Source organism: Nerophis lumbriciformis, linkage group LG38 (genome assembly GCF_033978685.3).
Source record: "Nerophis lumbriciformis linkage group LG38, RoL_Nlum_v2.1, whole genome shotgun sequence".
NCBI lineage: Eukaryota > Metazoa > Chordata > Actinopteri > Syngnathiformes > Syngnathidae > Nerophis > Nerophis lumbriciformis.
Genome location: NC_084585.2, coordinates 12,166,015 through 12,191,611, shown reverse-complemented (window position 1 = coordinate 12,191,611; position 25,597 = coordinate 12,166,015). Strand labels below are relative to the sequence as shown.

At 39.2% G+C, this 25,597-nt stretch overlaps 1 protein-coding gene across 17 annotated transcripts in view; it reads left to right on the top strand.

The window, feature by feature from the left end:
- Positions 1–25,597, top strand: part of nfasca (neurofascin homolog (chicken) a) — a 197,372-nt gene that overhangs the window by 143,584 nt on the left and 28,191 nt on the right. For 13 of the 17 annotated variants that reach the window (XR_009811809.1, XR_009811810.2, XM_061932188.1 and 10 more), the window contains 9 exons: positions 199–300; positions 1,471–1,668; positions 4,446–4,516; positions 11,164–11,386; positions 14,396–14,511; positions 14,596–14,806; positions 15,599–15,721; positions 15,816–15,989; positions 18,223–18,249. Coding sequence is in view for 14 of the 17 variants with exons in the window: in XM_061932188.1 (XP_061788172.1) it covers positions 199–300; positions 1,471–1,668; positions 4,446–4,516; positions 11,164–11,386; positions 14,396–14,511; positions 14,596–14,806; positions 15,599–15,721; positions 15,816–15,989; positions 18,223–18,249 (1,245 nt within the window). In the remaining 3 variants the exon portion in view is untranslated. The remainder of the gene's footprint in view (positions 1–198; positions 301–1,470; positions 1,669–4,445; positions 4,517–11,163; positions 11,387–14,395; positions 14,512–14,595; positions 14,807–15,598; positions 15,722–15,815; positions 15,990–18,222; positions 18,250–25,597) is intronic. The other 4 variants (XR_009811811.1, XM_061932199.1, XM_061932198.1 and 1 more) reach the window with 1 other exon arrangement.

Here is a 25,597-nt window from a genome sequence, read left to right as displayed (position 1 = left end):
TCTGTTCTGTCCGTCATTTATTCTCATACTAATTGTTTCTCACCTTTTCCATCTGTCAATATTTTGACATGTCGATGATTATTAATATTAAGATATGCATTTACTTTGTCCAACCCTGCATATAGTTTTGAATGAGAATTAATTCAATGATTGAATTCAAGTGTGTCTCTGAACTGATTTAGCTTTTTCTGGTTTCAGACCACCCAGACCCTCCGTTGGATCTCGATCTGTCAGATCCAGCAGCACGCAGTGTTCGACTCACCTGGATTCCTGGAAACGACCACAGAAGCCCTATTACAGGTATGTACCATTTAGTCAAATCCTCACCAAATAGGAAATTAAATGTGAACCCTCACTAAAGTACAACGTCGGAAACTAACAACTTGATGACATTTGACAAGTACTGTCAAAACTACTTTTTTGGCAGAGTACCTCAAAACCAGAACATGGTCTTGCACAGATCTGGGGCTTCATTTATAAAAGTGAAGGTGGATTCCAACTTAAAATATTGCATAAACACAAACCTTAGAATATTCGTACGCACAAAAACAATTCTGATCTATAAAACCATGCCACCGTGAATGAGAACTGTTGCTGAGATTAAGAAAACATGTTCACGATTTAGTCTTGTATGTATTTGTCCAAATAATGTTTCATTATTCATATGTTTTTATTTTGTCAAGTAATGGAAAGCAGACATTCTGTTGAAAAACAAAAGTGGTCACCATGAGCAATATTTAAAGCTCTTGTGGGCGATAAGCACATACAAGATGATTTAAATATATCATTGGCGCAACAAATGTGTATTTTGTACAGTTGTTTGTCTTATAAAGAATATTTGAGTGGTAATAATAATATAGATTACACTGTGATTGTGTATATGCACACATGGCTGTGTGAAATCTAAACTTTTGCACTCCAACCGTGATACAAACCCCCAAAATCTAGATGAATTTAAACAATATATCTAACCAAATATTGTGCTGCAATTCACTTTTTGGTCTTTAGTATTTAAAAAAGAAATCATTTTCACTGTGTGGTCAGAAAAAGTCGAAGACACACCTTTTATATATACATTTCCATATCATTCAATTAGAAATAATACTTCAATGACCCACCATATTAAACTGCAACTAAAACAAATCTTAATTTAGATTTTTTAGCTTCAACAAATAACTGTGCAACATATCCACAATTAGAGGAATAATGTTATGTAATTTGTAACGCATGTGTTTTTTATGTGAGTATGAGCTTTATTTCACGGTGACACCACCGTGACTGAAAAACTTTGCGTGAGCTCTATGCATGGTCATAAGAGTGCGTAGGAATATGCAGCCTCACACGCATAACATTTTTGTATAAATACCAAGGTTGGCGGTGAAAGTGACGTATGCATATTTCAATATTTATAACTGAAACCCCCGGCCTTCAAGTGTTCTGTGTTTTTTATGCCAATAATTCCCTTTGCAGAATTTCTGGTCCAGTTTGAGGAGAACCACTGGGAGCCAGGAAGATGGCAGGACCTGGCCACCTACCCCGGGGACCTCAATTCCGTCATCCTGCAGCTTGCTCCCTTTGTCAACTACCAGTTTAGAGTCATTGCCATTAACGCGGTGGGTCAGAGCAAGCCAAGCGCGCCCTCACCTCGATACAAAACCAGTAGCGCTGGTGAGTAACAATAATTATACCAAAAACTTCATTCTTTTAAAAGCAGCAGACATTGCTGCTCTATGGAAGTATTATTGTAGCAAAACTGTTTGCAAATGCGTATTTCAATTTGTGCGTCTGAAATCCCATTCACGTCTCCGTGTACTAGTTTGTATGTCTGTATCTCAAACTGTGTGTGTGTAATGAGATCTGGTAGGTAGGTAGGTAGGTCTTTATTGTCATTGCACAAGTACAACGAAACTTTGTTTCAGCACAAACCCGTTCAAGATTAGACAAACAAACAGTGTACAGGGTTACAGAACAGGAACGCTGATGGGTCGTCACAAGGCGCCCCGTAAAAGGTGGGAAAAAGGTAAACGCTGGGGTAGGATGAGTAAAAAAATACAATCTAGACCTCCTAAGGAGCCCAGTCTGGAGTGCGTAAAAACCTCCATAGCAAAGCACATATACATATTACAACATCTCGAGACTTGCAACAGAGGGGAGGTAGTGGGGGCCACGGTGGCAGGCTGCAGCTCTTCAGGCGCTTCCCAGTTGTCCATCACCCTTAAGGGATTTGCGTCAAGGGCGTTGGATGGGGGGGGGATGGGGTTTGTGTGTGTGCCGTATATTTTTTTGTGGATGCATGTGTGTGTGGAAGCCTGCCGCGTGTCTCTATTCCGCGGCCTTGAAGTTGTGCAGTCGCTAGTCCAAAGTCAACAACAACAGGTGTGTGTCCATGAGAGACAAGAATGGAGCAACACTGTCCTTCGGGAGAGTCTCGAAGCCAGGGAAACAATCCAAGTTAGAATGTTTTGTATGCGAGTGAAAATAAAATGAGATTTTCACTCTAAATTGTCTATGACTGGTCCTCAAAGTTCATCTGCGTGTACGTGTTTTAATTTGTGTGTCCGTATTTCAATTTGTGTGTGTGTAAAAATGTGTGTGTCTGTGAATTCAGAGTCATGTGGAGCAGGAACCCTGATTAGCTGTCTTTTTACACGTGACTTTTGCGACACTTCTGCTGTGTACAACTTGTGACTCCGTGCAGCGATCTTACTTACTTACGCCTACTACCCCTTCTGGGGCATAGGCCGTCAACAAGTGATCTCCTGGCATTTATGTCTTGGGCCGTTCTCTCCAGTTGGGTCCAGGTCATCTTCATGCTCTTCGTGTCTGCCTCCAGGTCTCTGTGCCAGGTGTTTCTGGGACGGCCCCTTTTCCGCTTGCTCCGCGGGTTCCATATTAGGGCTTGTCTAGTGATGGTATTTGTGGGCTTAAGCAGAGTGTGGCCTATCCAGCGCCATCTGCGTTACTTAATTTCCACTTCCGCGGGAAGCTGATTTGTTCTTTGCCAGAGTTCAGTATTGCTGATGGTGTCTGGCCATCGGATGTGGAGAATCTTCCGCAGGCAGCTGTTAATGAAGACCAAGTCTTTTTTGACGGTGTCAGCTGTGGTTCTCCAGGTCTCTGCTCCATATAAGAGGACTGCTTTGATGTTGGAGTTAAAGAATCTGACTTTGGTGTTGAGGGTCAGTTCTTTCGAGATCCAAATGTTACGCAGTTGGGTAAACGCAACATGTGCCTTCCTGATTCATGCTTTTATGTCAGCATCTGTGCCGCCCTGTTTGTCAATCACACTGCCAAGGTAGGTGAAGGATTCAACCTCTTCCAATTCCTTTTCATCCAGCGTGATTGCTCTGGTGTTGGCAGTGTTAGTCTTGAGGATCTTGGTCTTGCCTTAGTGGATGTTGAGTCCTACTTTTGCCGAAGTGCATGCCACGTTGTTGATCTTCTCCTGCATCTGTTGTTGGGTGTGTGAAAGTAGTGCCAGATCGTCGGCATTGTCCAAGTCGTCCAGTTGTGCCCGAGGTGTCCATTGAATCCCGTTACTTCCCTGTGCGGTGGAGGTCTTCATTATCCAGTCAATAGCTAGCAGGAAGAGGAGGGGCGAGAGAAGACAGCCCTGTCTGAGCCGTCTTCACTTAGAACGGCTCAGTTAGCTGTCCTCCATGGACCACCTCCTTCCTTCCAGCGATCTGAACATTTAAAAAGGGTTGTCAGTCCTTTCCCCATACTCACCACCTGGCATCCACTCATGTTATTTCTGTATTGAAGCCACCACATTTGACTCTCAGTGACACACATGCTGAGAAAACCTAAGTTGTTCACAGATACCTTGACTTAAAATTTGAGGAAGACAAAAATACTTCTGACAACGAAGTTACTGCTAAACATGAAGTGGGTGCAAGGTGCCGACTAGTGGTGAGTATAGGGAAAGTAAAGGTGAAGTTGCAGACAGGCAAGTCTTTTTACACGTTCAGATCGCTGCACGGACACTCAAGTCGTACACGGCAGAAGTGTCGCAAAGTCACGTGTAAAAAGACAGCCTATCAGGGTTCCTGCTCCACGCAACTCTGAGTACACAGACACACACATTTTCACACATACAGTAATCAAAATACAAACGCACAAATTAAAAAATCCACACGCAGATCTCGGATGTCCTTGTGGCTTGTGCAGCCCTTTGAGACACTTGTGATTTAGGGCTATATAAATAAACTTTGATTGATTGATTGATTGATCTGATTACACACACAGATTGAGACACAGACACACAAATAAGTACATGGACACGTGAATCGAATTACAGACGCACAGATTGAGATACACATTTGCAAATAGTTTTGCTACAATAATACTTCCATACTGGTCCGTGAATCAACTCTGCCTGTTGTAATGATTGAATGCATTGTATTATTATCCATAGTAAAAAATATGTTATGTTCCTCATATAGCTCCAGATGTCATTCCCAGAGGTCTCCAAGGGTGGGGCTCGGAGAAAAACAACATGGAGATCACTTGGGAGGTAAGACAAGCCAGAAGGTAGTTAAAGCACATCCTAAGAACATTAAAGTCATTGATTTATTGTTTGTCTTAGCTGTAAAAGTGTCATATAATCTGCTGTGTGTGCTTGAGCCCTTTTTTAGGACTACTTGACACATCTGACAGTTGTCTTGCATTACTAAGGACCTGATATAAAGTACTAAGATCCCAAAAAGTGCTAAATAGTGTGTGCAAACTATTACATTTCATGTACTACTAATGTACGTGTTACATGTGATCTAGTAGGACTGATCTACAAAATGCTTGCATGTATTAAACACCTGCAAACTTGATAGTACACAAAGCTGATCTACTAAACTTCTGCGCATAGGATTAAGTGAGCAAAATAGAGAGCGTAATCCATTCAGCGCGTCTGCCTTCATGAATATGCAGAATGTAAGCGAGTCATCAGAACACTCACAATAGCGGGAGGAGAACGTACTCGTTTAACTATTTAACAGTACCACACGCAGTGTGATTTATCAAGACAATCTGTACTGTGGGAGCTGGTTTGCGTCTTTATTTTGTACGTCTAGAAAGGATGTGCATATTGGCAGTTGGAAATGGCTAAGAGAGAGGAGATGATCACGCTGCTGCGCATCTATGGACTGTCAAAATGAAAGTATGTCCTCTACTCAACAATATCAGTTTATAAATGTTTTGCTGCTGAATGACTTAATTCAACGGATGCATTTTGGTGTCCGCAGGCTTTTTTAAATTATGTTTGTTTTATCATATATATGAAAAAAAACTTCTTGCAATATGCATTTTCTTGCGTTTGGAACATTCCAACAGACGCTCGCAGTTAGCTCATTTGATGCGGTAAAAAATGGGTTCCATTGTAGATGCACTGCAGAACTGCTTCTTAAAAGGCCATAAAATGTGGCACAAGTCTCCTGCTTGTTTGAAAATATGCAAAATGCCACAGGTATACCACTGCATATTCATGATAACATGAATATGCAGTAAATGAGTGGATCCATGGTGAAAACAGCATAGTAAAAGCAAAATCCTCATTTAAATAAGACGGTCTGCACCAACAATCAATTGTACACTCAGTCTTAGTAGATCACATGCCTACTAATAGTACACACAAGTTTATAGTTTGCACACACTGTTTAGCGCGTGGTTTTCGGATCTTAGTAGATCAGTCCTGGCGTGTACTATTGATAACAAGTACAAAAGTAGTGCAGACTGCCATATTTAAAGGAATATTTTACGTGTTCCACAGGCTTTCACCATGGAGACACTCATTTACTGCACATTGTTATCATGCTCCGACCTTTGATGTTTTGCTCTGCTGTGAAACACGCAGCACACAAGTGAAACATTATAATCTGTGCCACCTTTTCTGCAACAACACCACCTCACAACTGTTCTACACAACAGAACCCATTTTAGCATACTGGCAATAACTGCTGCTGTGCGCTGGAATGATCCGGCGACAAAGAAAATGCATGTTGCAATAACTTTTTTCGTATAGAATATATATTATTATTTTAATGAAAACTGTCCTAATATTTTTATTTCTGACAGAAATATGTCGATTTCTGTCTCTCCATCATCTGTGATATTTCAGAGATCGCCTTATTCTAACCACGGCACACCACAATTTGTGCGTAACTGTGCCAGTTTGCATGTACCTTCCAAACAGGCAAAATATAGATACAAAACTGTTTCAGGTTACCGTATTTTTCGGAGTATAAGTCGCTCCGGAGTATAAGTCGCACCGGCCGGAAATGCATAATAAAGAAGGGAAAAAACATATATACCGTATTTTCCGCACCATAAGGCGCCCTGGGTTATAAGCCGCGCCTTCAATGAACGGCATATTTCAAAACTTTGTCCACCTATAAGCCGCCCCGTGTTGTAAGCCGCATCTAACTGCGCTAAAGGAATGTCAAAAAAACAGTCAAATAGGTCAGTCAAACTTTAATAATATATTAAAACCAGCGTGATGTGGGCGCGCATGGAATCGTATATCAACATGGACGAAGCTGCGTGAAAAAGCCACCCGGCCTCTTCGCGTAAACTTAAACTTACCTTAACCACTCGCTCATCTTTTCTTCATTCATCCCTTCGAGTTAGCTTTTATGATGACGCCGGCTGGAAAGGTCTCTTTTGGCAAGGTCTTCCTTTTGAATATCACCATGGGTGGAAGTTTCTGGCCATTAGCATGGCAAGCTAGAACCACAGTGAAGGATGACTTCTCATTCCCTGTGGTGCGAATATTCACCGTACGTGCTCCCGTTGTATCCACAGTGCGGTTCACAGGAATATCAGTTGCTGTGAAATAGTAATCCGTGTGCGGATGGAGAGATTGCGTCTTTTCATGAACCGGATCCCTGTCGTTTAGTAGGAGCCATTTTGTGGTCTTTACAGATGTAAACACACAAAGGAAATGAAACGTACGGTAATATCCGCGCGCTTTTTCTTCTTCTACGCGGGCGGGTGGTTGCTTACAGTAGAAGAAGAAGCGCTTCCTGTTCTATGGGGGCGGGTGCTTACCTTGGCGGTTGCTTGCGTAGAAGAAGAAGCGCTTCCTGTTCTACCGGGAAAAAAGATGGCGGCTGTTTACCGTAGTTACGAGACCGAAACTTTATGAAAATGAATCTTAATATTTATCCATATATAAAGCGCACCGGGTTATAAGGCGCACTGTCAGCTTTTGAGAAAATTGGTGGTTTTTAGGTGCGCCTTATAGTGCGGAAAGTACGGTAAGTCGCACTGGAGTATAAGTCGCATTTTTGGGGGACATTTATTTGATGAAACCCAACACCAGGAATAGACATTTGAAAGGCAATTTATAATAAATAAAGAATAGTGAACAACAGGCTGAATAAGTGTACGTTATATGACGCATAAATAACCAACTGAGAACGTGCCTGGTATGTTAATGTAACATATTATGGTAAGAGTCATTCAAATAACTATAACATATAGAACATGCTATACGTTTACCAAACAATCTGTCACTCCTAATCGCTAAATCCCATGCAATCTTATACGTCTAGTCTCTTACGTGAATGAGCTAAATAATATTATTTGATATTTTACGGTAATGTGTTAATAATTTCACACATAAGTCGCTCCTGAGTATAAGTCGCACCCCCGGCCAAACTATGAAAAAAACTGTGACTTATATTCCGAAAAATACGGTAACCAAATCCCATTGGGAGTGCTTCCCCAAAATATAGTGTTCCAATAATTAGCCTACATTCTGCAAATACATGTAGACGAACACATTAAATGGATTGCGCTAGCTACTTTGTTCATTAAAAACACGCAAGCCTCTGCGCACAATCTTGGTAGATTGGCTTGGCGTGCACTGGCAAGTTTGCACGTGTTTTAGTATATCAGTACACAAATGTCTTATTGTCTAGTATTATGTCTACTATTTTGGGTAAAAAACAGTTAGGGTTAGAGGTATTATTTCATGTGTCGAGGGCTATAGTTATTTAATTATTTTTTTTAATATAATTTATTTAGAAGGTCTTTTCTATGCTCTAATTATGAAATGATTCAATTAAAAAATAAGAATTCCTACTTGGCGGAACATTACTTACTGTCTTCGCATCTGGAACCAGTTAACAGCGATAAACGAGGGATTACTGAATTTGGAACATCCGACCATTTTTTTTTGCGTTACTGCATGCTAAAATATATAATATAAGAACATTCTTCCTTTTTTGCGACTCAGACAACTTCCTCCACATATTGGCAATCAAACAAAAACACGGCACAAATGCAAATAACAACACAGCCACACATGAAAAGAAACGTTAAAAAAAAAAAATGGTATGATAATAATGTGACTTTTCTGCAGATTGCTTGTTTTTCTGTCCCTCCCCGTCACGCTGGCTCATTTTTCTCTGGAACAAATCCCCACTCTGCTTTGTGTCCAAACCTCGTCTTCTCTGAGCTGCTGTGTCGTAGTCCTTATGATTTCCGTTATGACTATATTATAGAAAGAACACGGTTTCTATCGTCAGAAACCATTGCAATCATTTCCATAGTTGAAGACTTACAGTAATTTACAGGAAATCTTATATTGCTGGCTGGAGCTTTGATGTTAAAGGCTTTGAAACAAACATGGAAAAGTTGAGCAGACCGAACCTAAAAGTTTAGCAGGCCATTGTCCTCTTTATTCAATAAATCACTGAAGCAATTATAACTTGGATCACGCAACTCTCTCTTTCTTTATGTAATACATAAGGAATATGGACGTGTAAAACCTCAAACTTATACGTCTAGTCTCTTACGTGAATGAACTTAATAATATTATTTGATATTTTATGATAATGTGTTAATAATTTCACACATAAGTCGCTCCTGAGTATAAATAAGTCGCACCCCCGGCCAAACTATGAAAAAAAAACTGCGACTTATAGTCCGAAAAATAGGGTAACTTGTTTATGTGTGCTATGGCTATGAGGTTTTTTCCCTTGACCTCAGTCTGGACCCCCTCCCTATATTTTTTTACCCCCTTTTTCTCACCTTTTTTTTGTAATGGGCGCCGTCAGCAATCTTTTTTTCTGTTTCCCTGTAATGTTTGTCTGATCTTGAATGGGATTGTGCATCACAACAATATAATTGAACAGTGTTTATGTTGTGTACAAGGTGTATTTATAATATGTTGTGCAAAGGAAATTTCATATTTTTAGGAAGCTCATCTTGTATTTGACTTTGTTTATAGGGTTAGGCGCAATAAGTGTTCAACTTCAGCCTAAACCCTTTCGGTCTGCAACATTTTCAATTTATGAACTGTTTGTTTATGTAAAACTGTTTGTTTATTTTGTTGACCACTGACCGAAGAAATGATAATAAAACAAAAAACATATATAGCCATTCTCGAACAGACTTTACCACAAACTAGGGTTGTCCCGATACTTTTCGATACTTCTGTAAATAAAGGGGATCACAAAAAAGGCATTATTAGCTTTATTTGAACAAAAAACCTGATGGTTCATTAAACATTTGTTTCTCATTGCAATCGAAGAACAATGTTGTCCTTAAATAAAATAGTGAACATACTATACAACCTTTCTTTTAGTAGTAAGTAAGCAAACAAAGGCTCCTAATTTGTCAGCTCACATATGTAATAAGATATTGTGTCATATCTTATTAATTTATTTTGTCAAAATTATGAAGGACATGCGGTATAAAATGGATTATTAATCTCTTTGTTCATTTACTGTTAATATATGCTTACTTTCTGTTTCAACACGCTCTATCAACACTTCTGTTAAAATGTAATAAAAATGTACTAATCTGTTGTTTGTATGCTTTATATTAGTTTTGGATGATACCACAAATTTGGGTATCGATCCGATACCAAGTAGTTACAGGATCATACATTGGTCATGTATAAAGTCCCCATGTATTTCCTGACTTTATAAACATAATATCAATTTAAAGGCAAAAAGATTTTGTATTGATAAAAAAATATTGATGTAATCATTGTAGTATTGACTAGATCTGCTCTTGTACTTGGTATCATTACAGTGGATGTCAGGTGTAGATCCAACAATGGCATTTGTTTACATTGAGGAGCGCTAGTCTGTTAGCCGTGAGCGATTGTATCCTCCTACGGTGTGTAGTGAAGCATGTTTAGCTATTCCTCATCCTGCAGGGATGATACTTGTAAGAAACGTACTTTAATTGTCGCCGACTGCGGATGGACGTTAGCCGCTAGCTAGCTAGCCATGTTTTAAAACACCTCTTGTAGAGCTGTGTTTTAGTGTTATAGCTTCACCTTTAACGTTAGATTTTTTAAGCCAAAATGCATCCATTCTCCCTTTCCTGTCTCTGCTTTTAAGTATTCCGTGATTGTGCACTGCCGAACATGCTCGTAAAACCGTCAATGTCACGACATTGGCAACGGCACGCCGTCATGCTCGTTAATAAATTAAAAAAAAGAAAAAAGAGGAACCGGTACTTTTTAGAGGCGGTATAGTACCGATTATGATTCTGTCATGTCTTTTGATCATGTTTTGTTTTAGTTATGTCCTGTTTGGTTTTTGGTCACTTAGTTCCTGCTTTTTCACTCCCTTGTTTTGTTTCCATGGTTACCCATTAGTTTCACCTGTTGCACATTTTGATTCACGCACCTGTCACTAATCATGTCACTATTATTTAAGCCTGTCTTTTTCTGTTGGTCGGCCTAGCGACATTATCTGCTGTTACCCTTGTCACTCATGCGTTCATTCCATGCCATTGTTCCATGATCGTTTCCATGCTTGTTCCAAGTAAGTTTTTGTTTATTCATGTCACGTTTAGCAATTCTTTTGTTTCATGTCCTTAGTCTACGTTAAGTGTAAGCCTTTTGTTTGTTCCTTTTGTTAGTGTTTAAATAAATTATGTATTTACCTCCAAGCCATGTCCGATCCAACTATTCTTGCATCTTGGGAAAACAAACACCCCATAGTCCACGACGTGACAGATTCATTAGGATCGCGGTACTTTACTAGTACAGGTATACCGTACAACCCTACTACAAACTTACTATACCTACAATAAAATATATAGAAAAGAATCTTATCAGTTGCCCAAGTTCTTCAAATGTGTGTTTCAAAAATCTTGAAATTAGCGTCTGCTTTCCACTCATAGAGTGTGTTTGTATTTCTTCAGCCCCTGCTTGATCTGGAGAAAAACGCTCCAAACCTGCAGTACGTGGTGTGGTGGAGGCGGAAGGATTCCGATGCCGAATGGAATAACGTCACCACAATCGGGAACAAAGTTGTTGTGCACGACACAAACACTTATGAGCCTTATGAGATTAAAATCCAGGCCTCAAATGATGTCGGCCCAGGACCAGAGTCTAATGTGGTGATCGGGTACTCAGGAGAAGACAGTAAGTACATGCTGCAGGAATGTATTATGAGTACACAAAAGTGTATATTCTAAAACAACTAATCATTTTTTTATTTGACCAATTGTCTTTGTGCATATGGAAAATAGACACATTTCCACACACCATTTTCCCCGTTGAATTCTGACTCTTCGGTGTATACTTGCAAAATTAGTTTAAAAAAAATTTACCATAGTATCATGCTAACACTTAACATGCAGTTAGCAGTTGTAATTTGGAAATCGATTCTGATTTACATCGTCACCCAAGAATCGATTGTCTTCAAATGGCCGATTCGATTCGGAGAAGTCTGATTCAACTATCAACTTTGCAGTCGAATCATCAAACATTAAATCCCCTTCAGTCGGGAGTTGCGTACCTGTGATCCGAACACGGAAGTGCAACTCCATACCAGCTGGGAAAACATGTAAAAACACCGGCCCAGGTTGAGTGAATCGAGGACTTCACTAAACTATCCAATCAATTTTATCTGACTTATTTTAAGCGGAAAAAGTCGCAAATAAGCCTGTATTTTCTTTCTCATCATTAAAAGACTAGATTACTTTTATAAGTTCCTTGTATTAACTTTCGAAAAATCACTGTAGCGGCTAAATCTACAACCACGTGACGTTACTGACACCTATAGTCACTGTATTACTACGTACCGACACAATCTGTTTATTTCTCTCTTAGATAAAAAAAAACCGATGCTATTGATTTGACTGATCGTCAACTATGAGCAAAATCTAACGAATCCAATTCGATTATAATCGTTAGTTGGAGACATCCCCAGTGTATGTAAAGTTAATACCAGGGGTCCCCAAACTTTTTGACTCGGGGGCTGCATTGGGTGTGTGTATATATATATATATATATATATATATATATATATATATATATATATATATATATATATATATATATATATATATATACACGATCTTGTATGTGACACTTTAATAGTTTTAGCTAAAAGTTGCTTTTTATTTGTTGCTATAGAGTATGGATCAGTGACGTGCGGTGAGGTTCATGGCTGGTGAGGCACTGACGTCATCACAGTCAGATTTACAAACATATGAACCCTAAAGAGTATCTTATTCACCATTTGATTGGCAGCAGTTAACGGGTTATGTTTAAAAGCTCATACCAGCATTCTTCCCTGCTTGGCACTCAGCATCAAGGGTTGGAATTGGGGGTTAAATCACCAAAAATTATTCCTGGACGCGGCGCCGCTGCTGCCCACTGCTCCCCTCACCTCCCAGGGGGTGATCAAGGGATGGGTCAAATGCAGAGGACAAATTTCACCACACCTAGTGTGTGTGACAATCATTGGTACTTTAACTTAACTTTAACTTTACACATACAAACTGTAGCACACAAAAAAGCACATTTAATTAAAAAAAAGTTATTATGGTCTTACCTTTACTTATAAATGAAGTCCATGCGCTGTTCCTTTTGAACAAAAGCATCGATAACTTGTTTATAGAAGCCTTCCTTATCTTTCTTCAGTTTTAAAAGTCTCTCTGTCTCGATGGAGATCTTCCTTTAAGTATTACCTCCTGCTTGGATTGAAAGTCCAGTTTAGAAAACTGTTTTATTTTAGATATGTAATCCTCCATGTTAATAGTCCAGGCAAGAGGAAAACATAAACGATCGCTGCTAACTGTTGCTGCTTGTTGTCACTTCTTCTGCAGCCGAGTAGTCGCAAGAATGATCTCTGGGATCACTAGCGCCCTCTACCACCAGGAGGCGGGATTACTGCGAGCCTCACACAGTGCAACTTCGCAGCCGTTTTATGATTGCTCAGCACAAGAAATACGTTACACACATACAGTTGTTGACAAAATCCACTGTACATTATATACCTCAGCTAACTAAACTATGGAAATGTATAATATAATTCATATAGCAATACGGTCTCACTGCACAGCAAGCCAGCAGTTAGCCGCGTCATTGCGCAATCCATGTTGAGACACAACTGAGTGACGTGCCTCAACTGGCTGCTGATCACCACACCGTCTCTTCTCAGTATTTAAACGGCAAATGTGAAGATTCAGCGATTTTGAATAAAAATAATCTAAAACTGGTGAAGTTAAATGGAAAATAACTTTATAGTATAATCACCGGATACATATAACAATTGAATTATTATTTTTTTCTTTTTACATTTTTTTTCTTTCCATGATGGCAGGTGAGGCCCCGCCTCACCTGCCTCCCCTGACTGCACGTCATTGATTGATATATATATATATATATATATATATATGTATATATATATATATATATTGTAGATTGTCACTGAAGGCATCAAAACTATGAGTGAACACATGTGGAGTTATGTACTTAACAAAAAAAGGGGAAATAACTGACATCATGTTTTATATTCGAGTTTCTTCAAAATAGCCACCCTTTGCGCTGATTACTGCTTTGCATACTATTGGCATTCTCTCGATGAGCTTCAAGCGCACCTGTGAAGTGAAAACCATTTCAGGTGACTACCTCTTGAAGCTCATCGAGAGAATGCCAAGAGTGTGCAAGAAAGTAATCAGAGCAAAGGGTGGCTATTTTGAAGAAACTAGAATATAAAACATGTTTTCAGTTATTTCACCTTTTTTTGTTCATTCATAGTTGTGATGCCTTCAGTGACAATCTACAATGTAAATAGTCATGAAAATAAAGAAAACACATTGAAAGAGAAAGGGTGTTCAAACGTTTGGCCTGTACTGTATATATATATATATATATATATATATATATATATATATATATATATATATATATATTCCGAGCGCGATGATGTCACGTTATTGATGGGGAAAATGCATTTTTAGACAATATGATTTGCCTGAGCGGCTAGGAGACACCGAGAGTAACAAGTGGTAGAAAATGGATTAGAAAGGATAGATTTAAAAAAATTATAATAAAAAACAAAAACCTGGTTTATACAGTATATATATTAGTAGATGCCTGTAAATGATCCGTGATGATGTTTTACTTTTTATTTGTCTTCAGAACCAACCAATGCTCCTACAGAATTGCGTATTTCAAAGGTGGACAGCACTAAAGGACACATCCACTGGAAGCCTGTGGACCTGGCCTCTGTCCAAGGAGAATTTAAGGAGTACAGAGTGAGACTGACAACATTTTATCACTGTCTTAAATTTTTCATTCCCCCCCGTTTTTTCAATTCCATTTTCCCTCCTGCCTTGTAGCTATACTACTCTCGGGAGTCCAGTCATGTTCCGGGTCTGCTGGTTAGGAAGGAGAACAAGACCAAAGGGTTCTACACGACCATGGCTGAGCCGTCTGCCATCCTCAGCCGTCTTGTACCCTTTTCGCGATACAAGATGTTTATGGTTGTGGCTAATAATCGTTACGAGGGTCCGCCCAGCAACACAGTTGAATTTAGCACCAAAGAGGGAGGTGAGGAAGAAACTTAATTTTTACCAATTTATGTACAAAATGTCTTGTTGGAACACATTGTGGTGTAGCTTCTAAAACCTTTTCTATGGGTGTTTGACCAAAGTATAGTTGTTCTTATACATATATTACCCATTGAAGGTTTGGAATCCAGAAAAAGAGAATCTAAATGAAATTAGAAAAAGCGGATTTGGTAGAAAGTGCATTTGAATACTAAAAAGCCGAAGCTGCACACTAAAAAATGCTTTGCTCTGATTACTTCTTTGCACACTCTTGGCATTCTCTCGAATGTCACCTGAAATGGTTTTCACTTCACAGGTGTGCTTGAAGCTCATCGAGAGAATGCCAAGAGTGTGCAAAGAAGTAATCAGAGCAAAAGGTGTCTATTTTGCAGAAACTAGGATATAAATCATGTTTTCAGTTATTTTACCTTTTTTTGTTAAGTACATAACTTCACATGTGTTCATTCATAGTTTTGATGCCTTCAGTGACAATCTACAATGTAAATAGTCATGAAAATAAAGAAAACACATTGAATGAGGAGAAGGTGTGTACCGGTATATATATGTATATGTATATGTATATGTATATGTATGTGTGTAGCAAATGACTAACATTAACAAGGAACATTTTAACTTTGAAACAGTTTGAATCGGTTGAGGAATCGGGAAGTATAAAAAATTACCCAAGTATTTAATGAGAAAAAATGTCCCAAAAGATTTGGAATTCCTGTAAATGTAGAAAGTTTTGGAAAATAACTTCTTTTTGTGACAATGTGTGTTTGTGTATGTTTAGTTCCAGACGCTCCTCCATTCTTCAGAATCAATCGAAGAGGTTTTGACACCATCCACCTGGAATGGGACAAACCTCTGGAACCAAACGGCATTCTGATTGGATACCAGCTGAAGTACCAAATAGGTTGATATTTGCCTACAGCTTGACCTCAAAAGAATCATGTTTGTTTGCAGTGTTTTCATTTGATATCGGTGTGTATGTGTGTGTTTGGATTTAGTCAACGCTTCCAGGGAGGCTCGTCCTCAGATTGAGACGTTCCCTCCCAACACGACTGAGTACACCATGCGCCTGCCTGATCGATCCACTCGCTACAAATTCTATCTGTCAGCGCTCACGCAGGTGGGAGCAGGCGAGGTCTTTCCGGAGGATTCGCCCTTCTTTACCAATGAGGGTGAGTGCATGTCAAAGGTCATCCCTGCGTTTCAGACCGAACACAAGCGACACCGACTAAAACTTTGACTTCTTGCGCTGACAGTTTGGGTTGCTAGGGTGGGTTTCTTAGGACAGTGTAACCCGCTTATGTTGACAACCAGTCTTTGTGGACCACCTCATCAAGTTCTGGTCTACTGTGTTCTTCATATTATTTTAAGCTTTCGTCAAAGTTGACATAAGTAATCGACTGCTTGTGTTGACATGGCATGTGAAAGCCAAATGGTCATTTCTATGAAAAATGGGTCTGATGATGTTGACATATTAACATTATCATTATTAGAGAGCATTCATCATTATTAGAGAGCATTATTACACAGCACTCAAACTTCCTGTTCAGTGAAAAGTAGGCTTCCAAATAAAACCACGGCAGTTCCACACACACACACACACACACACACACATACAAACCCCGTTTCCATATGATTTGGGAAATTGTGTTAGATTTAAATATAAACGGAATACAATGATTTGCAAATCCTTTTCAACCCATATTCAATTGAACGCACTACAAAGACAACATATTTGATGTTCAAACTGATAAACTTTTTTTTTTTTTTTTGCAAATAATAATTAACTTAGAATTTCATGGCTGCAACACGTGACAAAGTACTTGGGAAAGGGCATGTTCACCACTGTGTTACATGGCCTTTCCTTTTAACAACACCCAGTAAATGTTTGGGAACTGAGGAGACACATTTTTTAAGTTTCTCAGGTGGAATTCTTTCCCATTCTTGCTTGATGTACAGCTTAAGTTGTTCAACAGTCCGGGGGTCTCCGTTGTGGTATTTTAGGCTTCATAATACGCCACATATTTTTAATGGGAGACAGGTCTGGACTACAGGCAGGCCAGTCTAGTACCCGCACTCTTTTACTATGAAGCCACGTTGATGTAACACATGGCTTGGCATTGTCTTGCTGAAATAAGCAGGGGCGTCCATGGTAACGTTGCTTGGATGGCAACATATGTTGCTCCAAAACCTGTATGTACCTTTCAGCATTAATGTCACCTTCACAGATGTGTAAGTTACCCATGTCTTGGGCACTAATACACCCCCATACCATCACACATGCTGGCTTTTCAACTTTGCGCCTACAACAATCCGGATGGTTCTTTTCCTCTTTGGTCCGGAGGACAAGACGTCCACAGTTTCTAAAAACAATTTGAAATGTGGACTCGTCAGACCACAGAACACTTTTCCACTTTGTATCAGTCCATCTTAGATGAGCTCAGGTCCAGCGAAGCCGACAGCGTTTCTGGGTGTTGTTGATAAACGGTTTTCGCCTTGCATAGGAGAGTTTTAACTTACACTTACAGATGTAGCGACCAACTGTAGTTACTGACAGTGGGTTTCTGAAGCGTTCCTGAGCCCATGTGGTGATATCCTTTACACACTGATGTCACTTGTCGATGCAGTACAGCCTGAGGGATCGAAGGTCACGGGCTTAGCTGCTTACGTGCAGTGATTTCTCCAGATTCTCTGAACCCTTTGATGATATTACGGATCGTAGATGGTGAAATCCCTAAATTCCTTGCAATAGCTGCTTGAGAAAGGTTTTTCTTAAACTGTTCAACAATTTGCTCATGCATTTGTTGACAAAGTGGTGACCCTCGCCACATCCTTGTTTGTGAATGACTGAGCATTTCATGGAATCTACTTTTATACCCAATCATGGCACCCACCTGTTCCCAATTTGCCTGTTCACCTGTGGGATGTTCCAAAGAAGTGTTTGATGAGCATTCCTCAACTTTATCAGTATTTATTGCCACCTTTCCCAACTTCTTTGTCACGTGTTGCTGGCATCAAATTCTAAAGTTAATGATTATATGCACAAAAAAAAATGTTTATCAGTTTGAACATCAAATATGTTGTCTTTGTAGCATATTCAACCGAATATGGGTTGAAAATGATTTGCAAATCATTGTATTCCGTTTATATATACATTTAACACAATTTCCCAACTCAAATGGAAACGGGGTTTGTACATACACACAGCCTCTTCTAGATTATTCCAACATTTTCAACAAAGAGAAAATGGTATTTATTTAAATAAAGTTGTAGTTATAAAAGCTTGTAAGTTGTCTGCCAAGTGAGTAGTTGCTGTGGTTTCTATGCAATGCTAGTGTGTTCAGAGATGTGTTATCTGAATTGTTTGTCTATCCCCGCTTTGTCTTCTCTTCTCTTTGTTGGCAGAAAACTTTACTGATGCTACAGGTGTAGGTAATAGCCCATGACAACCATGTCCACCTGTGCACCCCCCACCTCCATCCCCCATCTTTTACTTCAAGCTTATTCAACACGTAGCAGCGGTGCAGTCCACCTTATGATATACAGTTCGTAACATTCCAAATATTTACTTTGGGTCTGCTCTACTAAGATTTCAAGTAACAAGTACTAAATAGTGTGCGCCAAGTATACAATTGTGTGTACTATTAGTGGGCGTGTTGTGTGTGATCTACGAAGCGCAATTGATCACAAGTACAAAATTGGTGCAGGACGCCATATTTAAATGAGGATTTTGCCTGTACTAACTGGCTGTCGCCATGGAGACACTAATTTCTCTCCACATTCGCGTTATTATGCTCCAAATAACCTGGTGTGTTTTGTTATGTTGTGGAACATGCAGCACACAACAATCATCTGTGCCACCTTTCCTGCAATATAAGAGGGCAAACTCAACAAGAGAACCTATTTTTAGCAAAGCAAAGGTGCTCTCTTGGAAACCGTATGTTTTTGCCACAACACTGCCAATAACCCCAGATGCAATACAAGACAAAATGCTCCAGGCGCAAGGAAATGCATGTTGCAAGAAGTTTTTCCCATTAAGAAGATATATCTCCTTGAGGGTTGTCAAAAGTGTCATACCAGTACGCAAAAAATACTGCTTTTTTCCAGTATCTTCAGTACGAAATACTTTTTGTACGGTATCACACTTTTTCCTTGGCAAGCTGCATCAATCCTTAGCGTGTAAGCACTACAGTAAGTCAGCGCCAAAGAAGAACGCTTGATGTCTTTAAAAAAAATGATCAAGTGTTCAAGTTTCCATATACTGTACGTATTTATTAGTGGAAGCCAGTCACAAATGTGGACCCGATGCTTCCGGTTCGCCCTCATAATCAAATGCTGATGGAATCCTGTGAGTGTAGCATAACTGCAGGTGTGGCGTTACTCCGCTTCACAGCACACCTCATACGTGCCTGCTTTGACAGAGAAAAAGACGTAGCAGAAATGATCTATGATGCACTTTCACCATTTTGTCACTATATTTAGTGAATAGAGTTACAAATTAAAAGTGAAAGAGAGGTGTGTCTTGTGTCACACATTTATTACGTCTTTAAATAGAAGCGGTCCCAGAAGTATTCGCCGCGCGGAGATCTGCCACCATAAGCCCAGGAACTGTGCATTACCACAGCGTGCAGAAAAGCTCTAGAAGTGTGTAAGCCAACCTTTATCACTTCCATCAATGCTAAAGGCTGGAATATACTCTCGCGTCACGTAGCTTGCGTCCCCCTAGACGGCGTCTTGATTTATAGTTCTTCCGTTGGGAGTGGTGCCAGACTTGTAATTCTCTTCCAAAACACTGGAGGGGCAGTTGTCTCCAGAAGTGCTGACTAGATACTGTGTGTTTCTTTCCTGTGCCGAGTGGCGTCAACCTCTGAAACACAACATCAATGTCGTTGTCTACACTGGAACTAATCATTCACAATGATCAGTTTACTTTCAATGGACGTTTTCCTTATAAACCAGAGGATGCTATTATTATCTGCAACACTATTCAGCCATTTGGGAATGGACAAGAGAGATCCAACATGTAATTGTAAATAAACAAAACTGTACAAATGACTATTGTAAGTTAACCACGTGCTCTGTATGGTCATGTTCAGAGTTCACGAATGTTTCTAAGTACACCGTGACTGAAATATTATTGACTCCAAATGAGAAGTGTTGTGTGTGACAGAAAAAGACGTGTGCACACGAGAAAGTTGTGTCGGAATTAAACCTGTTAGCACAACATTGACAATAAAAGTTAAAAAGAGTCTCATACTTTGTGACTTCTTCTGGGCGCAACAACAACATTACAACAATACGCTGAAAAACGACACATATAGTAACTATTTTTAGAGCGCACTGAAATATTTAGTACACAATATCAGTTGTCAGGCAATTGTTGTTTCATTCCATACGATAATTTGTGCATTTCAAGCACAAAGCCTGCTCGCCTGTCTTAAGGGATCCTCCTCGGCAAAAACTGACTACTCACAGCTCTGCTGGACGACGACACTGCCTACGCAAGCTACGCGACCAGAGTTTATACACCAGGCTTAAGAAAACACAGCTTACAGACAGTCGTCTGTCATTTGGCAGCACCACTGCTTTACTTATTTCACCAAGAAGGCAAAGTGTTTTGCCTTCATTTGCTGAATGCAGCCCTTTTTATGGACATTGTAGACATAAAATAAATGTAAAAGATTTTGAAAATTCATAGGTATCAGTATCAACTACTGAAAGTCTGGTATTATGACAACCCTAATTTCCTATATGAAAAAACAAACACCTTTAATAAAAAAGCGCCAGCTGACATCATTGTCTCCAAATCAGCCCTGAAGTCATTTACCAGGTTAATGATGAAATTACTCGACATAGACGACATGTTTAATATTTGTATTTCTGTCACATCGCAGTGATTGCCTCCTTCTGACTGCGGCAGAAGAATTTGTGAGTAACTGTGCCGGTTTGCACACACCTTCCAAACGTGCTAAATATAGATACAAAACAGTTTCAGGTTTGATAAATCACGTTGCCAGTGCTAAATGATTACTGTATATCTACATCTCCTCCTCCCAGTAATGTGTTTTTCATCAGGATACAGTATATTCTGCATATACATGATGACAAACACGCTACAGTTTATGGATTGGGCTGGCTATTTTGGTCGTTTAAAAGACGCAATCCTCTGTCTGAGCTTAGTAGATCATCTCTATGTGCTATCGAGTTTGCACATGTTTTAATACATGCAAATCTTTAGTAGTTCAGACCCTTAGTAATTACTTTTTACTTTGTAAGATGAGTCGTCTGCTTTTTGTAAATACTGTACATTTTACTGTATATTGTACATACTTTCACCTTTCAAATCAGTATTCGGACAAGTAGACCTATAAACAGGTTTAAACATAACACCTTTTAAGTACTATACTTAAAAGGGAACTTCACTTTTTTTGGAATTGTGCCTATCGTTCACAATCATTATGAGAGACAAGAAGACATGTCTTTTTTTTAGGATTTTAAAGATGATAAAAAAACGCTCGGAAGATGCGGCTTATGGGAGTCAGCCTAAAACGACTTAAAAACCCTCCATCAACGTTTTATAAACACGCTGCAAGTCTATATATAATGTAGTAACAGACTCACTCATAACAATATGTAATATGTTGAATATTTACCGTGTTTTGATCATTTTAATCATTGCCGGAACTGATTTCCTCCGCGCACTGATTTCCGTTTCCATAGCAGCACACTTCCAACTTCTGGCAACAGAAGGAAGGAAATAAAGGCGTGTGTGTGTTCGAATCATGGCGTAATCGGTAACAAATAACAAAGACTACTATATTTGAACAAATGAGGATTCCCTATCTTATCTTTTTGAAGCTGAATATATACGTAGGAGGAAATACTGCTTCTACGGTGAAATGTTTAAGCAGACGAAAGCCGAGAGTGTGAGGTGAAAGTCATTTTGCCATGCTGTTTTGACTTAAACGGAGTGCTTGACTAAATAAACCGGAAAAAACGTCCCTGGCCAGCTACACCAGTCCATTGAGTGAGTCACTTTAATAGTGAGCATGATACATGCAGCACGTTATTCGTGTTATAACAACTATAGTGCATATGTCGTCTGGCCGGCTGTGTACAAACAAAACATGAAATGTGAGCCAATACTTTACAGATACTGTAATACGATGTTTTTCAGTCAGTACGAATTAGTGTTCTATCGCATTGTGTTGTGCATTACAAATGCAAACGTCGTTTGAGTGGTCGTAGAAGCTAGCTTATCTCTTTCCTTAGCTAGCTTTTACGGCTAATACCAAAACATGCCAATGTGTTACTACGCTAGAAAAATAACAATGTATATAAACATGTATATAAATAAATAACTGTAGCAACAATGTTGCTGCTGTTTGGTTCTTATACAGGTTATGGAATGTAAATGAAGTATTGTTGACCATTTTTGAATGCATTTTAAAGTGATTTAGAGGTAGAATTGATTGCTCTCATTAGCTGCATTGCTAGCCATCTATAACGAGCCAATTTTTACATGTTAGAATGCAAAAAAATCCTTTTGTCTTCTTGTCTCTCATAATGATCGTGAACTATAGGAAAAATTCCAAGATAAGTGCAGTTCCCCTTTAAGTACTGAGCATTGTTATTCCCTCGATTGTTTCCATGAGACTATTTAAGGTTTATACGCAAATCAGGCAGCTTTTATTTAAAGTTCATACCTCACTCAGAGTTGGACTGTGCTGCTGTGTGTTTTCATTCTTTCTTTTACCAATGGTCTATCTGCCCGTCTGCTGCCGCCAATTTCTCCTTCCTGTGTCATAAAGCTGCGGATATTCATTTTGCTATCGGGGATTGAATAAGACTAATATCAGCCGCCCAGCTCATTAATATCTGGGAGTACTTGTGCAGACTGTTGTGTTTGGAATGAATCCCTGACGGTGAACTGTTGCCATGCTGTCTGACACCAGTTGGAGTGCCAACGATTCATTTAGCATTTGAGCATGCGACCTCTGGCAAGAATGCTGCTATGTGTGCTTGGGGAAAAAAAGGAAGTAGAGATAAAAAGCATTTGAATCTTTGAGGTCCATGGTGGACAGCAGATGGCTTTTCTTGCTCATTCACTCACCGGCTTTATCATTTTTGAGTCATTCTGTCACTCATCTTGGTTAAGTCCTAAACACTGAGGAGCACGGTCAGCTACAACTTGAATGCGTAGCGTCTGCACCCAAACATGGTAATGTTCACAGTCATTTTTGGCATGCTGGGCAAAAAATGATGCAGGCATGCTATCAATTTTGTATTGTCATAAGAATTGTTTGCCAGCGAGTAAGGTACAGTATGAGTGGACATGTTGGAACCTTTGGTGCACGAAATCTTTCCATGCATCACATCAAAATATACAGGTGGTCCTCAGGTTACAATTCAGAACTTGAATTGTATCTAAATGAACATTAAAGGGGTCATATAATGATATAAAAAACTTTCTTATGGGCTGCATAAAATGTAATTCTGGTGCTTTGGTTAAAATTATGCTTAAACTTTGCTTTCTGTGTGTACATATATGTATATTTATATATGTACCGTATTTTTCGGACTATAAGTCGCAGTTTTTTTCATAGTTTGGCCATGCTCCAGTGCGACTTATATGTTTTTTTCCTTCTTTATTATGCATTTTCGGCAGGTGCGACTTATACACCGGTGCGACTTATACTCCGAAAAATAGGGTATATATATATATATATATATATATATGATATACACATACACATTAAAGCTGTATATACATTTGTCAATCTAATGTTATTAGACTTACAGTTTCATTGTATCCACCAAATGTGTATATATATTAGTGATGTCCCGATACCAATATTTTGGTTCCGGCACCGGTACCAAAATTATTTCGATACTTTTCAGTACTTTTCTAAATAAAGAGGACCACAAAAAATGGCGTTATTGGCTTTATTTTAACAAAAAATCTTACGATACATAAAACAAAATAAAATAGTGAACATACAAGACAACTTGACTTTTAGTTGTAAGTAAGCAATCAAAGGCTCCTAATTTAGCTGCTGACATATTGTGTCATTTTCCATTCTATTATTTAGTCAAAATTATTAAGGACAAGTGGTAGAAAATGAATTATTAAGCTACTTGTTCATTTACTGTTAATATCTGCTTACTTTCTCTTTTAACATGTTCTATCTACACTTCTGTTAAAATGTAATAATCACTTATTCTTCTGTTGTTTGATACTTTACATTAGTTTTGAATGATACCACAAATTTGGGTATCAAGCCGATACCAAGTCGTTACAGGATCATACATTGGTCATATTCAAAGTCCTCATGTGTCCAGGGACATATTTCCTGAGTTTATAAACATAATATACATTTTTTTTAAAACGAAAGATGTTGTGATGCCAAAAAATATCGACGCAATCATAGTAGTATCGACTAGATACGCTCCTGTACTTGGTATCATTACAGTGGATGTTAGGTGTAAATTCACCAAAGGCGTTTGTTTACATTGGGGAGGGTGGCGGACCGGTACTTTTCAGAGGCGGCATAGTACCGAATATGATTCATTAGTATCGCGGTACTATACTAATACCGGCATGCCTACAACCCTAATATATTTATATATATATATATATATACACACACAGTATATATATAGTAGTACTTTGTGGTTTCCCACTCGTCAGGGGGTAATCCCCAAATGAGTGGGATGACTTCTTCTGGGCGCAACAACAACACAATACGCTGACAAACGACAGGCGTGTTGGGATGAACCTGTAGTCTATTTGTCTTTTTCTCACACTACTATATATTACACTCTACACCCACGTATTGAGCATAGTTTTGGGGAAATCCATTTGTATGTTGTCTTTGGACCAAGGCAGGTTTCCCAGCCAGGTTATGTGTTTCATGTCCGGCTGCAATTCTCTCTGGGTCTCGTGTTCGACACATTGTCACGAACCACAAAAGTTAAGTAAGCTTTTCTTGTTTTTGTACCTGTGCTGGTTAATACAAAAACTAACAGCATTTTCTGTTATTGGGTCTGCCATTCGGCAAAATAAAAATTATGGACTCTTGCAGAGATCTGTTTTGCATAATATGAACCCTTTAAGTCAGTCACACTGTACATAGGATATGTGAAAGACAAAAATTAAATGAAACTAATCATAAAAAATCTATTAATTAAGCAATCAGTCACAGTTTATTTGTATAGCCTTTAATCCCAAGTGCCTCAAAGGGCTTTACAAACCACGACATCCCCTGATCTGAAACCACATCCAGGCAAGGAAAAAACTCAGAAAGCCCAAGATGGTTAAAAGAAGAAACCTTGGAAAGGGGCTGCAGATGTGGGGACCCCTCTCCTAAGTGATTGGCTGCAATGGATGCTGAGTGGGTACAGTTATTGAATTGTTGCATTAATGATAATGTGAGAGTCGAGTCCATCGGGACGCCAGCGTAGGATCGTAGGGCGTCTTCTCCTATGTAGACAAGTCAACAGCGATGTCACCGACTAATCCATAGAAGAGTGGTCTGTCCTGGGTTTTTTGGGCTCTCGAGGTCACCAATAAGCCGGCGTAACGTAGGCTACAATACATTAAGAAAGATAAGATAGAGCGAGACCGTTTAGCACAGGGGTGTCAAACTCATTTTAGCTCAGGGGCCACATGGAGGAAAATCTATTCCCAGGTGGGACGGACTGGTAAAATCATGGCATGATAACTTAAAAACAAAGACGACTTCAGATTGTTTTACTTTGGCCAAATATAGAACACGCA